General features: G+C 36.2%; 1 protein-coding gene across 1 annotated transcript in view; it reads left to right on the top strand.

Moving 5' to 3' along the window:
- Positions 1–16,283, top strand: part of SPAG16 (sperm associated antigen 16) — a 909,927-nt gene that overhangs the window by 469,226 nt on the left and 424,418 nt on the right. Inside the window, exon 12 of the mRNA XM_063105549.1 lies at positions 7,155–7,340. Coding sequence (XP_062961619.1) covers positions 7,155–7,340 — 186 coding nt within the window. The remainder of the gene's footprint in view (positions 1–7,154; positions 7,341–16,283) is intronic.

The raw sequence follows: 16,283 nt of genomic DNA on the forward strand, positions 1-16,283 counted from the left end.
TGTTCAGGCGCTTATATCTAATTATGCTTACTGTATTATAAATCAAAACTTAGAAATTTTAAATATATTTATTAACTAATTTAAAATATCTATAATAAACTCATTACAAGTTAACATTTTATGAAAAAAGTTAATACCCAAAACAAAAAATTTAATGAAAAGAATGGCATAATTTTACACTTTTATAAAAATCTTTTCAGCACCTGAATAGATTGTCAGCTGTAGGAAACCTTTTCTTTACTTTTTCAACCTTAGCAGAGATTTACTTATTTTATTAGTCTTTTCTAAGAACCATTTCTGTCTTCGTTGATCTTCCATTCTAACATTCTATATATATTTTTTCTACTCTCAAAATTTAATGCTTAGCATAACATTTTTCAGCCTCTTTAAAAATTATCTGCAGATAAAATAAAGTTCCCTTCAAAATACTGGTTTCACTTAACTTTATAGTTTTGATATGCTGTGTTCCATTTAGTTCTAACTATTTTAAAATATTTCTTCTTTGGTATGTATGTTATTTACAACTGTGTTTTTAAAATTGCATATGTATAGGTTTTTAAAAATATATAATTTTGTAATTCATTTATAACTTAATTGAACTATGGTCAGTTAATATTGTCTCTATAATAACAATTCTGTTGAATTTATTAAGACTTGCTTTAAACTACTATATGGTCTGTTTTTACGAGTGTTCTATATGTGCTTGAGAAAAATGTGTAGCCTCTAGTTATTTGCTGAAGGATTTTATACAGGCATACCTTGGAGAAATTATGGGTTTGCTTCAAGACCACCACAATAAAGGGAATAGGAGTCACATGAATTTTTTGGTTGCCAAGAGCATATAGTAGTTATGTTTACACTATACTGTAGTCTATTAAGTGTGAAATAGCATTATGTCTAAAAAAATATATACCTGGGCTGAGCCCGTGGTGCACTCGGGAGAGTGCGGCTCTGGGAGCGCAGCGAAGCTCCCGCCGCGGGTTCGGATCCTGTATAGGAATGGCCGGTGCACTCACTGGCTGAGTGCCGGTCACAAAAAAGACAAATAAATAAATAAATAAAAATAAAAAAATATATACCTTAATTAAAAACCAGTTTATAGCTAAAAAATGCTAATGATCATCTGAACCTTCAGGGACTTTTAATTTTTTGCTGGTAGAGAGTCTTGCCTGAAGTTGATGGCTACTGACTGATCAGGGTGGTGGTTACTGAAGTTCGGGATGGCTGTGGCAACTTTTTTTTTATTGGTTATGAGTATCCATGAGATAAAAAGCTGATTGTCTCCCCTTGTGTCCTAGATGTGAAGGCCAGATCCATATTGGCAGCATGCCTATTACCACAAATTGCGATTGTACCCCGTGTCCCCCACCCAATTACTCCCCCCCAATTATCCCCAAGCTCTCTCCCTGACCCCCTTTCTTCCACTCCACTTTGTATCCCTAGTTATGTTCTCTCCCTCTGCAGGTCCAACACACCACTGTGATCTTTCTTTTCTTCCTTCTTTCTTTCTTAGCTCCCACTTATGAGTGAGGACATGTGATATTTATCCCTCTGTGCTTTGTGGCAAATTCCTAAAATAATATGACAATGAAGTTTGCTGCAAGGATTGACTTTTCTTTTCATGAAAGATTTCTCTGTAGCATGTGATGCTGTTTGATAGCATTTTACCTACAGTAGAACTTCTTTCAAAACTGAAGTCAATCCTCTCAGTGTTACTGCTGAATCAAGTAAATTGACGTAACAGTCTAAATTCTTTGTTGTCATTTTAACAATGTTTACATGTCTTCACCAGCAGTACATCCCATCTGAAGAAACAACTTTGCTCATCAATAAGAAGCCAACTCTTCATCTGTTAAAGTTTTACTATGAGACTGCAGCAATTCAGTCACATCTTTAGGCTCCACTTTTAATTTTTGTTCTCTTGGAAATAGCAATCACATCTGCGGTTACTTTCTCCACTGAACTCTTGAACCCCTCCAAGTCATCCATGAGGATTGGAATCAGCTTCTTTCAAACCCCTTTTAATTTTGATATTTTGACCTCCTCCCATGAATCACAAATTTACTTTGCCCAACTCCATCAGAGGAATCGCTATCTACAGCAGCTACAGCCTAACAAAATGTATTTCTTAAATAATAAGACTTGAAAATCAAAATTACTCCTTGCTGCAGAATGGATATAGTGTTCGCAGGCATGGGTAACATGAATTTCCTTGTACATCTCCATCAGAGCTCTTGAATGACTAGGTGCATTGCCAATGAGCAGTAATATTTTGAAAGTAGCCCCCCTTTTTTTTTCTGAGCAGTAAGTGGGCTCAAAATATTCCATAAACCATGCTGTGAACAAATGCGCTGCTATCCAGGCTCCATTGTTTCACTGATAGGGCACAGGCAGAGTAGATTTAGCATAATTCTTAAAGGCCCTAGAGTTTTGGAATGATACAAATTGGCTTCAACTTAAAGTCACCAGTCACATTAACGCCTAATAAGAGTGTCAGCCCATTCTTTGAAGCTTTGAAGTCAGGCACTGAACTCTCTCTTTAGCTATGAAAGTCCTAGACAGTGTCTTCTTCCAATAGAAGGCTGTTTCGCCTACCTTGAAAATCTATTGTCTAGTGTATCCACCCTCATCCATGGTCTTAGCTGGATCTCCTGGATAACTTGCTGCAGCTCCTACAAGAGCACTTGCTGCTTCACCTTGCACTCTTATGTTGTGGAGATGGCTTCTTTCCTGAAACCTCATGAACCAGCTTCCACTAGCTTCAAACAATTCTTCTGTACCTTTCTCATCCTCTCAACCTTCACAGAATTGAAGAGAGTCAGAGACTTGCTCTGGATCAGACTTTGGCTTAAGGAAATGTTGTGGCTGGTTTGATCTTCTACCCAGACCACTAAAACTGACTCTATATCAGCAATAAGGCTGTTTTGCTTTCTTATTTATTATTCATATGTTCACTGGAGTAGCACTTTTCCTTTGCATTCACAACTTGGCTAACTGTTTGGCACAGGAGGCCTAGTGTTCAGTTTATCTCAGCTTTCAAAATGCCTTTCTAACTAAGCTTAATCATTTCTAGCTTTTGATTTAAAGTGAGAGAAGCGAAACTCTCCTTTTTACTTGAACACTTAGAAACCATCTTAGGGTTATTCATGGGCCTAATGTCAATATTTCTGCATTTCAGGGAATAGGGAAACCCTAGCAGAGGGAAAGAGATGGGGGATGACCAGTAGGTGAAGCAACCAGACCACACACAACATTTATCAATTAAGTTTGCAGTCTAATGTGAGAGCAGTTCTTGGTGCCCCAAAACAATTATAATAATAATAATATCAAAGATCACAGATTACCATAACAGATATTATAATAACAATGAAAAAGTTTGAAATGTTGTGAGGAGTACCAAAATGTGATACAGAGACAGAAAGTGAGCACATACTGTTGGAAAAATGGAACTGATAGACTCACCCAATCCAGGGTTGCCACAAACCTTCAATTTGTAAAAAATGCAATATTGACAAAGTGAAATAAAGTGAAGGGCAATAAAATGAGGTATGCCTGTGTGTGGCCATTAAGATTTGTAATTTTTGTTTCTCAAATTTCCCATATCTTTAGATTTTGAATTAGAAAAACAAACCAAGAGAGGTGTATAAATTTTTCACTTTGACAATATTATGGTCATTTTTGTTTCTGTGGCTCTAATGTTATTACTTTTTGTCAGTTAATGTGCATTTAGCATTTTTATATAATTTAGTTGTTAAACCTTTCTTGGAATAACACATTTTATCACTCTGTAGAGCCTGTTTTTATCCCTTCCCTGATAACACATTTTTGCCATAAGGTCTCTTTTGTTTGATATTAATATATCTATTTCATCTTTATTTTTATTTTATTTTTGCTTAGGTGCCTTTTTTTTTTGTATCTTTTTTTTTTTTTTTTTACTTTCAATCCTTGTATGCCCTTAGGAGTTTAGTGTGCCCCTATAAAAACATGTAGCTAAATTTGTTCCTTTTTAGCCAAACTGAAAAATCTTTGTCTTTTAACTGCCTGTTTAGTCCATTTGTATTGATTGGGTTTATTCATGTTTGGATTTCTTTCTACATTCTTATATTTGTTTGTTATCTATTTGTACCACTTATTCTAGTGTTTTTCCCTCCTTTTTTGCTTTCTTTGGGATAGATTAGATGTTTATAGTTGTTAATTTTTCCTACCCATTTCTTTTTTCTTGTTCTGATTTGGAAGTTAGACATTCTATTCTTCTTGACATTTTATCATGCAGACTTAATTTAGAATAGTCTAAAATTAGTCAATGTCTTACATTCCCTTCTGAACAACACATAACACTGTTGTTAATATTACTGTTGCTTATTTTATTTATGCAAACATTTTATTTATTTATTTACACAATAAATAAATAACTAATTGCTGTGTCTAACCTACTACTTAACTCATTCACTGATTTTTAATTTAAATTATTAGATTTTTAAAATTTCTAAATGCTCTACTTTTTCCAGATTTGCTGATTCATTTTATAAACTTTTATTGCTTCATAATTTTTTATTTTACTTGTTATTTCTTTATACATTTCATTTATAGTTATATTGTAACCCATACTTTATACAAGAGTTAAAATCTTTCAGGGTATAAGTGTTTGTTCATTTTATCAGCTTATCCTCAGTCATGACTCTTTATTTTCCATTAGGTGTTTGGTGATTTTTTGTAAGCTTATATGTGGTTGATTTTTATTTCTGTAATATTGAAAGCCTAAATTGGAATGATTTATGCTGTATACTAATGACCTGGATCCACTGCCTTAGTCAGCTTGGGCTGCCATAACAAAATACCATAGATGGGGTGGCTTAAACAGCAGATTTTTATTTCTCACAGTTCTGAAGGCCGTAAGTCCAAGATCAGGGTGTTAGCATGGTTTGGTTCTGGCAAGTGCCCTCTTCTTGGCTTCCAGGTGGCTGCCTTCTTGCTATATCATCACAATGCAGGAAAAAAGTGAGCTCCAGTCTCTTCCTCTTTTTATAGGGATATTGATCCCATTGTGGGTTCCCCATATTCACAATCTCATCTAAACCTAATTATCTCTCAAAGGCTCTACTGCAAATATCATCATATTAGGAATTAGAGCTTCAACATATGAATTTGGGGGAGAGGGAGCACATTTAGTTCACACCATCCACTTTTGCTCTTCTCAAGGGTTTTGGCCCCTTGTATTTGTGTGGAGCCCTGAGAAACCGTGACTTTTGCATCACTTAAAGCCCACTTTTTGAATTTTAGTGCGCTATTCTCTTTCTCTCTCTGTGTGTATTTCCTCATGAACCAAAATATACTGTTTTTCATATTTCAAGCCACGTCTTTTGAAAGGCAAAAAAAATCTAAAAGAATATTCAAAAGTTCATATTCTATATATTTTGAATTTAGTTGAGTTATATTGATTTTAATATAATTTCAATATATTAAAATCATATGAGAATATTGTTTATATATATTGTTGACTAAATATCAGTTTATGGCACTTATAAGTAAGTAATGCTGCTTTGTTCCAGTTGTACTTATTCCAGTTGTGATTTTTGCTTCTCTTGGCACATGGTTTAAAGCAAGAGAGAAGCATATAAAACTTACGCACGAGGGTTTTTCAGCCACAGGCAGAAGTATACCACAGTCATTCTTATCCTAGACCAAGATTTGGGGACATAATAGCATGTAGCCCATCAGAGACATAGATGTGAGAAGGAAGCATGCCTAGATATTTTTTTTATTTTTATGTTTGCTTGGATTTTTTAGACAAATGCATCATTGAGTCTTTAATATTAAAATCTAAAATCCTGAATGGCAAACATGTACAAATAAATAATCGCTGCAAAACAAAGCTCAATTTTTATTACCTATCTATTGGTAAATGACTACCTGTTTTATAGTGATTTTTTTACTATGTTAATTTGAATAGATATTCTTTTCTAACTCTAACAAGAATGTCCTCACTCTATAATCCACCTTCTCTGCAGCACCTTCAAGCTCTCCCTCTCTAATGGTGGCTGTTTCCCCTTTGCAGATAAAAATTTTATTTCTCTCTTAGCATAAAAATAACCAAACCTTTAAAAAAGCCAAAACAATTTTTTTTCTTTATCCTGCCATTCCCTCTCTTAGAGATACCAGGGACTTTTTCTTCCTCATTTGTAGCCTAACTTCATTAATGTATGCATTCATTCATATACTTATTCACCCTGAAAGCATTTATTGAGAACTTCTGTTGGTCAGTCGTAATGCCTGATGCTGTAGAAACAGAAAAGAAACAGGTCTCCATCATAAAGCACAGTCTAGCAGGTGAGGAGCACAATTAAGCAGATTGTTACAATTCAGCAAGAGAAAATTATGAAGGGAACGCACAGAAAGAGCATGCAATATAGAAGGATGTGGAGGAGATGAAAGTGGAATTTTCTTGCAGCTGATATTTCACTAAAAAGAAATTAGATGTTTCTGCTCGTGTCATTAACACTCACTGATTTCTTAAACTAGCTTTGTGTCCACCACTTGAAAGCCACTGCTGTTTTAACATCTACTAATGACCTAAATAGAAAATCCAATGGCTCATCCTCAACCACTTAACACATAAAAATCTCTTTCATCTCTCATGATCTAGCTTAAAAGCCACTTCATTTCTGATTCCCTTTTTCCTTTACCATCCAAACTGCACTCTTCGGGCATTTAATTAATCCAAACAAGCAATGCTGACATATTGTTTCATATTGTATTATGTTTTTGAAACTGTCTTAATGCATATTTAAATTTTCATTGTTTTGAGGCCCCATTATCCAAAGAGCCTAAAACATAACCCTGGACCAAACCTTTGCTAACAAAAACACTAACTAATTGAATCAATCTAGAAGAATCTGAAAGAATTAATCTAAAAATTGCACAGTAGCAGTTTCTCTCATCAGTTTGAATTACTAAACACTCCAAGTAAGTAATTATATAGACCCAAATAAGATAATAAATTTAGTCATGTAGATGTGCCACTGAAAGTAAAAATAACTCAGATACACACACATAAATACACACATATAAATTATTCATAGAATGCAGTCATTCATAAAAATAAATTAATTATGAATTACTTTTTAAACAAATAATCTCTATGTTTTTGCGAATAGTGGCAACAAATTGGCTACTTCAAGTGGTGACACTACAGTCAAATTATGGGACCTATGTAAAGGAGATTGCATTTTGACCTTTGAAGGACACAGCCATGCAGTATGGTCCTGCTCCTGGCACTCCTGTGGCAATTTTGTGGCTTCCTCCTCATTGGATACAACTAGTAAAATCTGGGATGTTAATAGGTAAGTACTTTAAACATTACTAACTCTCCATGTTGATATACATACATGAGTAAAGCTTTTATTTTTCTAAATGCTATCACTGGGAAACATTAAAAGAAAGTGTTAGTTGACAAGATTATAGACAGCTACTTAAATAATCTTTGTGGAATCCATTTCTAACTCCATTAATCTTTGTGGATGTAATAATTTCTTTCTAAATGTAGGTATCAAGATCAAGCCTGTGTAATAAGATTAGAACTGCTTCATTGGGAAGCATGTTGTTTTAAGCAGAATATAAACAAATACTTATTTTTAGAGAATCAGATTTTTAGTTCTACCTTCCACAGGCTTACTCTCTCTCAGTACTATCGAATTTAACAGTTTAATAGACATGAATGTGACGGAAATAATTACTGGCTTTATGCTTAATTTTGACATATTGTAATGTGTTTCCTAATTAAATACTTCTTGGCAATTCACAAATTGTAAGAAATAATGCAATTTATCATATGCAAAATCCATACAATATCATGTGTATGTAGAAGTTTTATGTTTTGATCTTAATTCAATATAGACAAATTTATTATGTTTTCAAAATTCCTGTCATCCATGTATTTTGGAATAATTATTATATTCTGTTAGGTGTACAAATATGATACAAAGTGGTAAGTTTAGCTACTATTAAATATCCTACTGGTTTCAGGTAAAGAATTATAAATCATCCATCAAACTTCTGATCACTTTTATCATTGAAGCAATGCCCAGATCCCCAAATAAATGATAACTCCTGAAAATTTAGGAAAACTATTGTCATAGATACACGTTGTCACAGTAATTTACTTTGTAAGAAAAAGATGAACTCATTCTAAAGGTAGTGACTACTGATTTAGAGTCATGAATAAAACAGGTGCCTTGAACAATCCTTCTCCATTCTTTCATGAATCATGAGTACCATATTAAGAAGAGGACAAGTAGGTGCTTACAAAAAGTCAACAGGTTTTCCGGAAGGAGTCAGTGAAAGGGTATGCTAAGTTCTATGCATAAGATGGTTAGTTCCTAGGGCCATGTGTCACTTAAGAAGCTCTTTTCTCTCAGCACCAAACTTACCCTTCTATACTCTGCTCTGTGATGCTGGCCCTGGGACTCTGCAAACCACATTGTTGCTTTGCCAGCTGACTCTGTGTAGGCTTTGCCAACAGATGATGCTTGTAGGAGATTGCAAGGCTGGATTGGGGGAAAGGGACTTGCTTTTTCCTGTCTCCTTCCTATAGACTTCCTGTGGACTTGCAGTTCTACTGAGCATAACCCCAGCAATACTTCCTCTCAGCAAAGCAGTTCGTTCTCATCATAGCAGCAGAATCCAGTTGGCAGTTTTTCCAACATTTGTAGAAACAGCCTCATCATGCAGAGGCATCATATCATATCAGAGACATTAGCCCCAACAAACAGGTGCCCCCTTCTCAGTGCTCTGCAAGGCCCTTCCTCTGAGCAGTAAAACACCAACACCAGCAGACAAGTGTCCCACCCCTCTGAGTCCCACAGAGGGCTCAGTTTTGGATTTGAAGCCCCCCCCTTCAAGGTTCTAAGTTTTAATAACTCTACCTTATTCTCTTTGCTCTCTTATTCCTTGGGGTTGTAGCTCTTTCTTGGAGTTGCTCTCTCCGTGATACCTTAATGTTCAGTTTCCCCCTTTTAAGTTACCTAGTTAACAAATTTATATGTAGTTAACAATTCTGTATATTAAATTACTGTTAAACTGATAGGTGAAAGTTCTGTTTCCTGACTGAACCTTGAAAGATCCAGGGCATTAATGAATAAATAACTATCCACCTGTGTTATACTGCTACAGCTAAATAATGTTTAGCATGCTGTGTATGAGAAAACAAAGCTCTGCATGCTACATTTTAGACCTATTTCTAGCCAAAAGGTTTATAATTTATGATATGTTTTCATTCTTAGATGGATAACATTTGTTTATCTGGAAGAAACAATCACATGTAATTCTTAATTTTATTATGTTTCTATATTATGTGACCAGATTTCGTAAATATTTATTAGAATAGATTACTGGAATTTTAATAATAGCATCTAATTTTAATTTTTTATTACTCAGCTGAGGATCCTAACAGAAGACTGTGGTCCATTCTAAAATCTATCTTCAAATATCTCAACTATTCACAGTATTTAAACCAAACTGTGGTTAAAAAGTGATTCCCAATGGATTCAGCCCTACTTAGAATAATATAAAATACTTTGACTTGACAATTGTTCTTCGTGACCCTGATATTCAAATACTGTCTTCCCATTGCTGCCCAGTAGATATTGACATAATGGATCAAAATTGCTCCTGACCGATGCCAAAATTCTTTAAATATCAAATTTTCCATCAATGTCAAGAACTCACCTTCATCATCAAGGATAAAAAATACTAATTTTGAAGCTGAGATAGTGGACAAATATTGACAAACACAGGAGGAATTGACTGTTTCTGTAGTGGGCATTGATATATCTTACAGAGTCATAATCAAAGCACTGAGCTCTAATTTGTAATTACTCGTGGATCAATACTGCATAGATATGTTTGAAACAAGATTCTTGGTTTAAAATTTCACAGGGTACAGGAATTGGCTTAGTACTTAAGGGGAGAGGTTATTTGCTTTGGTAAGGTGGTGGTGTGGAAGCTGTGCTATGCTGGGTCATGTCCTCTTATCATAATGCCACAGGTCCTTAACAACAACAACAACAAAAATTATATTGGTAGATTCTATTGTTCACCAGAGAAGGAAGAGTTTAGAATATATTCTACTCTCCTACCATCCACACTGAGCCCCCGGCTCAGTCTTGAATATCCTTTAGTTGATGTCATATCTCTAGCCCTGCGACAGTTCCTGAATTGGACATTCCTTGGCAAGACCATCCATTTAGCTCCTCATTTAAAAGTTGGATCACTGTGAGCATAACCAATGTAAAAATTCCACATCAAGATTCAAATTTACTAAGTGCAAATAAGAATCTCTGAATAACATACATGGCATTCTTAGTCTGGATAAGCCCTTGCTCTAAAAAATTTCTATGCATAATTAACTTTGATTGATCTTCTAAATGATCACATGTATAAAGTAGCAATTTGTATGTGTTTCAGTTAGCAATCATTGACTTCTACCTCAATTTTTAAGTTTCAAATATATTCTTTAAAAATCAGTCCTAAATGACACATGCACACTTGAAAACACACACACACACACACACACACACACACACACACACACACACTATTGTATCTGAACAGAGAGTGCTTGGCATGTGGTGGTTTACTTTCATAAATGAATGAAGTGTGAGTCAACAAATACATATATAGGACCGGCCAGTTATCTTAGTTGGTTAGAGCATGGTGTTACACCACAAAAATCAAGGGTTCAGATCCCCATACAGGCCATCAGCCAGAAAAAAAAAAAAAAAAAAAATCACACACATACCTATACATATATATGAAGAAAGTGTCCTAAGTATTCCAAGTGTTCTCCCTTCTGCATCCACATTCAAACTATAATTGTGCTGTCTTATTCTACAAAAATCTATAAAATGATGAAAATGATTCCTGGCTGCTTTTCTTCCATGGGAATTAGGTATTTGGCTGAGCAGCTCTATCACACTTCAAATCTGATATATGGAAGGCTGACTATGTGCCTGCTTAGCTTGTAGCTTGAGGGAAAGGGGTTGGAAATAGCCAAAATGTTATTGACTGCAGCTTCCCCAGCTGCTTTAGCAAACTATTGCACAGACAAGAATTGAGTGGTTTGTAGCACAGATGGAAGGAAACAGAGGGACTTGTAAATTCAATAGCTCTGGACCCCAAATGGTGGGAGATAAATCTGCTGTCCTTTTATCTACATGTTGTTCAGGTTTCCTTGAGATTACATGGAGAGAAAGGTTTAAGAACCATGTTTACTTTAATACATGATAAATGTTGCATTGCATTGCCTGGAAGCAATTAAGTCAGTCAGAAACCTACTGAGTTTTTGAGAGAATTGTATTGAGAAGGAAACCATGAGCCCGTGGTTATAACCACCCAACTCTTCAAACTGTAAAACAGTCCTCAGGGTCCTAAACTTACATCCAAAGGAAGTGGACATCTGTTGTTACACAGGTCACAAGGAAGGCATAGACCCAGATGCTACTTTGTATATGCTAATAGAAGAATATTGGGCCTAGAAGAATCTGCCATGAAACAAAGGCAGAAACCATAAAGAACAACAGGCAAAGGAGCTCTTCTTGGGGAGAGAGCAATGGCTCAATCAAGGAACTTTCTTCAGTGCCATGGCCAAGTTCCTATGATGCCTGCCCAGTATTCTATTTGTTTGTACTAGCGGCACTTACGTGTTTCCCATTTTTCTGTTTTCTGTATTGTGGTTTGTATTGCAGTTATTCAGTCCTTGCTTCACCATTGTGCACTGTGTTTGTGGTGGTGTAGTGGTGGGATGGTTGGAAACAAAAAACTTGTGTTTTATTTAGTTGGTCACCAAAACAGAAGTGATACCTTTGAACCTGATGGAGCAGATTGTGTAGCATCCAGAGGTCACTGACTGTGAGATACATGCAGTAACTGAATGGGACTTTGGGTTGTCTCTTTTTGGGGGTGGCGGGATGGGAGAAGGTCAGTATATATATGTGAAAGGAAGGATGGCATAGATATTTGATGGTAAAAAGGCCAAACTGTGGCAGAGTCTTTCTCCTTCTTCCATATTAGTTGGGCATGTGGCTATCTAAATAGTATTTACATAGATAAATGGTATTATCTAGATGGTATTATCTCAGCCTCCCTGTTAGTTATGTGTGGCTATGTCACTAAGTTCTATACAATAGAATAATATTTGAAGCAATAGGTACCATGTTCGTGTTCTTTTCCTTTGTGATGTGATGAGATATCAATGACAATGGCCACAGTAATCTTAGGAGCCAATTATTGAAAATGACAGAACAACAGTCAACCTGCTTGAAGTAAAGCCACTCCCATGCCCTTTCTCCAGTTATTCTGCAACATTATCTGTACTCATCAGCAGTAAGGAAACAATGAACTTCTATTTAGTTTGAGACATATTTCCAATCTATTTAGCACTTTAGTTGTATGGTCCAATACAGGCACCCATGAATTTTTTCAGGTGACATATTTTCCCCTCATGGCATATTATTAAGGCAACTAAGACAAGGCCTGAAGTGTTCTCAAAATTATTTGGATGAGGTAGAAATGGAAATTCTGTGCTGACAATAGATGGCTACTTAGCTCTCTTGCCCCCTCTCACTTCCTTTCTCAATGCTTACTGCAATACCATTAGAGCTTATGAAGTCCTACTTGGTAGTAGCAATATCTGTAAGTTGAATGATTGGTTTAAATGGAGGTTAATGCCTGTAAAAATAGTTGTATATTATAAAAACATATTTAACTGTAAGAGTCTCCATTAGTAGAACACTGATTTAATAATGATAATTTCATTTGAACTACTAAAAACATCAAGAATTTCAATTTTATAATAGCATTGACCATATTTACTGATGAGAATTAGTTTTACTGATTGTGGTTAAGCTGACGAAATACAAATAGTATCTCAGAGTGGTTGACCTCAGAGGTTTATATATTTATTTATAGATCCAGCAAATACGCACCAAGCACTTACTTTGTTCTATGCCTTATTCTGGTCACTAAGCTGTAGCAGTGAGCAAAACAGACAAAAACGCCTGCTGTCAGGTAGATGGCTTTCTATTGGGAGACATAAAATGAGACAAATGTAAATCAATAATAATAATAATAATAATAAATTATGAATCGTATTTAGAGATGATAAATTTTGTGGAGAAAAAAATAAAGCGTGGAAGATGGGAAGGAATGGCGGGCATTGCAAAAGTTGAAATTTTAAACAGGAATTTTAGGAAAATTCTCACTATGAAGTTGACATTTAGATAAGCTCAATTAAGTGAGGCAACAAGCCAAGCAGATATGTAGGAGGAGATTATTTCAAGCTCTTCTGAGTAGAGAGCTTTTCTACGGTTGTATCAGGACTCATTTGACTGATGAACAGCAAGGGGGTCAGTGTGACCTGAATAAAGTGAGCAGATGAGTGAATGGTGGATGTAAGGCTCATACATGACATAAGTCACAGACATGACTGTGTGTGTATAACACAGGGCCTCGTAACCCATTTCAATGAATTTGAACTTTATTCTCAATGAAGTGGGAAAACACTAGAGAGTATTTAGCAGAAGCATCTCAAACTGTTTAACACTTTATTTTTATTTTTCTCATTTATTCATTTTTTTTATTGAAACATAATTGATTGTACATGTCTGTGGCATTGTATATCAATATCTGTGTGCACTACGTGATGTTCAAATCAGGATAATAGATATGTTCAACATTAGACAATGTAACCATTTTTTGTAGCCCCTTACCAGTTTCTCACCACTGTCCCCCCTCCCTCTCCCCATTTCCCACATCTGGTGGCCTCAGCTCTGTTCTCTCCCTTTGAAATTTCAATAAATTATTTTAATCATTGTATCTTTCTTTCTTACTTTTTTTATTTCTTTATTGTTAAATTCCCAATTATGAGTGAGGATAGGTGTTATTTTCTCTTTCCGTGCCTGGCTTATTTCACTTAACATAATTTTCTCTTAGTTCGTCCATGTTGCTGTGAATAGCAGAATTTCATTCTTTTTATGGCAAGAGTAGTATTCCACTGTGTATATATACCATATTTTCCTCATCCAGTTGTCCATTGATGGACATTTAGGTGTTCCATATCTTGGCTATTGTAAATAGAGCTGTGATAAACATGGGAGTGCAGGTATTCCTTTGACATGATGATTTCTGTTTCTTTGGGTGTACATCCAGCAGTGAGATTCCTGGATCATACAGCAGTTCTAGCTGTAGCTGTCTGAGAAACCCGCATACAGTTTTCCATAATGGCTGCACTCCTTTACAGTCCCGCTACAGTGTAGGAGAGTTCCTTTTTTTCTGCATCCTCACCAGCATCTGTTATTCTCTGTCTTTTTGATAATGGCCAGTCTAACTGGGGTGAGATGATATCTTAAAGTGGTTTCGATTTACATACCCCTGATGCTTAGTGATGTTGAGTATTTTATCATGCGTCTGGTGGTTTTTTGTGTGTCTTCCTTTGAGAAGTGCCTATTCTGCTCCTTTGCTCATTTTATGATTAGGTTACTTGTCTTTTAATGTTAAGTTGTTTGAGTTCCTTTTATATTCTGGATATTAATCCCTTGTCAGATGCATAGTGTGCAAATATTTTCTCCCATTCTTTAGGTTTCCTTTTTGCTCTGTTAATTGTTTCTTTTGCTGTGCAGAAGATTTTTAGTTTGATATAATCCCATTTGTTTATTTTTCTTTCATTGCTTATGCTTTTCGGGTCTTATTCATAAAGTCTTTGCCCAGTCCTACTTCTTGAAGTGTTTCCCCTATGTCTTCTTTTAGGAGTTTTATAGTTTCAGCTCTTATATTTAAGTCTTTAATTCATTTTGATTAACACTTTAATAGGATGACTCTGGTTACTGTTTTGAGATTAGATTGTGGCAGAGGAGGGGCAACAGGATAAAGGCAGGTGAAAGCATGAAGACCAGCTGGGAAGCTATTGCAACAATCCAGGCAAAAGATAGAGAAGGTTTGAGCCATGATGGGAACAATGAAGGAAATAAGAACTTTTTGTATTCTGGATAGATTTGGAAGATAAAGCCAACAAGAGTTTCTAAGGTATCGTGAGTTGTGAGAGAAAGCAAACAAATAGCCTATTACATTTTGAGACACCTGGAAGGGAAAAGGCTCATTTTCTCTTTATACTGAAACATTAATATAAACTTTATAAAAGATTTTTACAACCACATGTGTGTTCCAGAAAGAGCTTTAGAGTGAAGAACGCCTTCTCATTGTTCGTCTAACATTTCCACAGAAGAGAATTGAATGTTCCCTTCTGCCCACTAGTATCACTTCTGTTTTAGTCTGTTTTGTGTTGCTATAACAGAAATACCTGAGACTGGGTAATTTATAAAGGAAAGAGGTTTATTTGGCTTACAATTCTGGGACAGCTGCATCTGGCACAGGCCTCAGGCTGTTTCTACTCATGGCAGAATTCATCAGGCAGCCGGCGGGTATAAGCAGATCACATGGCGAGAGGAAGCAAGAGAGAGAGAGGAGGTGCCAGCGTCCTTTAAACAACCAGGTCTTGCAGGAACTAGTAGAGCGAGAACTCACTACCCCTCATCCCCAGGAAGAGCATTAATCCATTCATGAGAGATCCACCCCCATGAATCAATCAGTTTCCAACACCGCCACATTGGAGATCAAATTTCCACATGAGTTTTGGAGGGGACAACACATCCAAACTCCATCATTCTGTCCCTGGCCCCTCAAAACTCATGTCACTCTCACTTACAAAATATAGTCATTCTATCCCAACAGTCCCAAAAGTCTTAGCTTGCTCCAGCACCAACTTAAAAGTCCAAAGTCCAAAGTCTCCTCTGAGACCAAAAGTCCTTCCAGCTGTGAACCTGAAAAAGAAAACCAAATTTATCTACTGCCAAGATACAATGGTGGAGCAGACATTGGGTATACATTCCTATTCCAAAAGGGAGGAATAGTCCAAAAGAAAGGAAAAACAGGTCCCAAACAAGTCCGAAACCCAGCAGTACAAACATTAAATCTTAAAGCTTCAAAATAATCTTCTTTGACTCCAACTCCTGCATCCTGGGCACACTTGGGCATCTGGGCACCCAAAGCATCAGGCAGCCTTCTTCCCACAGCTCTGCCAGGAACAGCCCAGTGGGCCATGCTAGTGTCTGTGGCTTTTCCAGGCCTGCATTGCACATTATCAGTGGCCCTTCAGTTTTGGGGTCCTGGCAGCAGCCCTACTGCCTTGGCTCTACTAGACATTTCCATGGTGGGGGCTCTCTGTGCAGGCTCCG

This window comes from Cynocephalus volans, chromosome 1, assembly GCF_027409185.1.
Source record: "Cynocephalus volans isolate mCynVol1 chromosome 1, mCynVol1.pri, whole genome shotgun sequence".
NCBI classification, from domain to species: domain Eukaryota; kingdom Metazoa; phylum Chordata; class Mammalia; order Dermoptera; family Cynocephalidae; genus Cynocephalus; species Cynocephalus volans.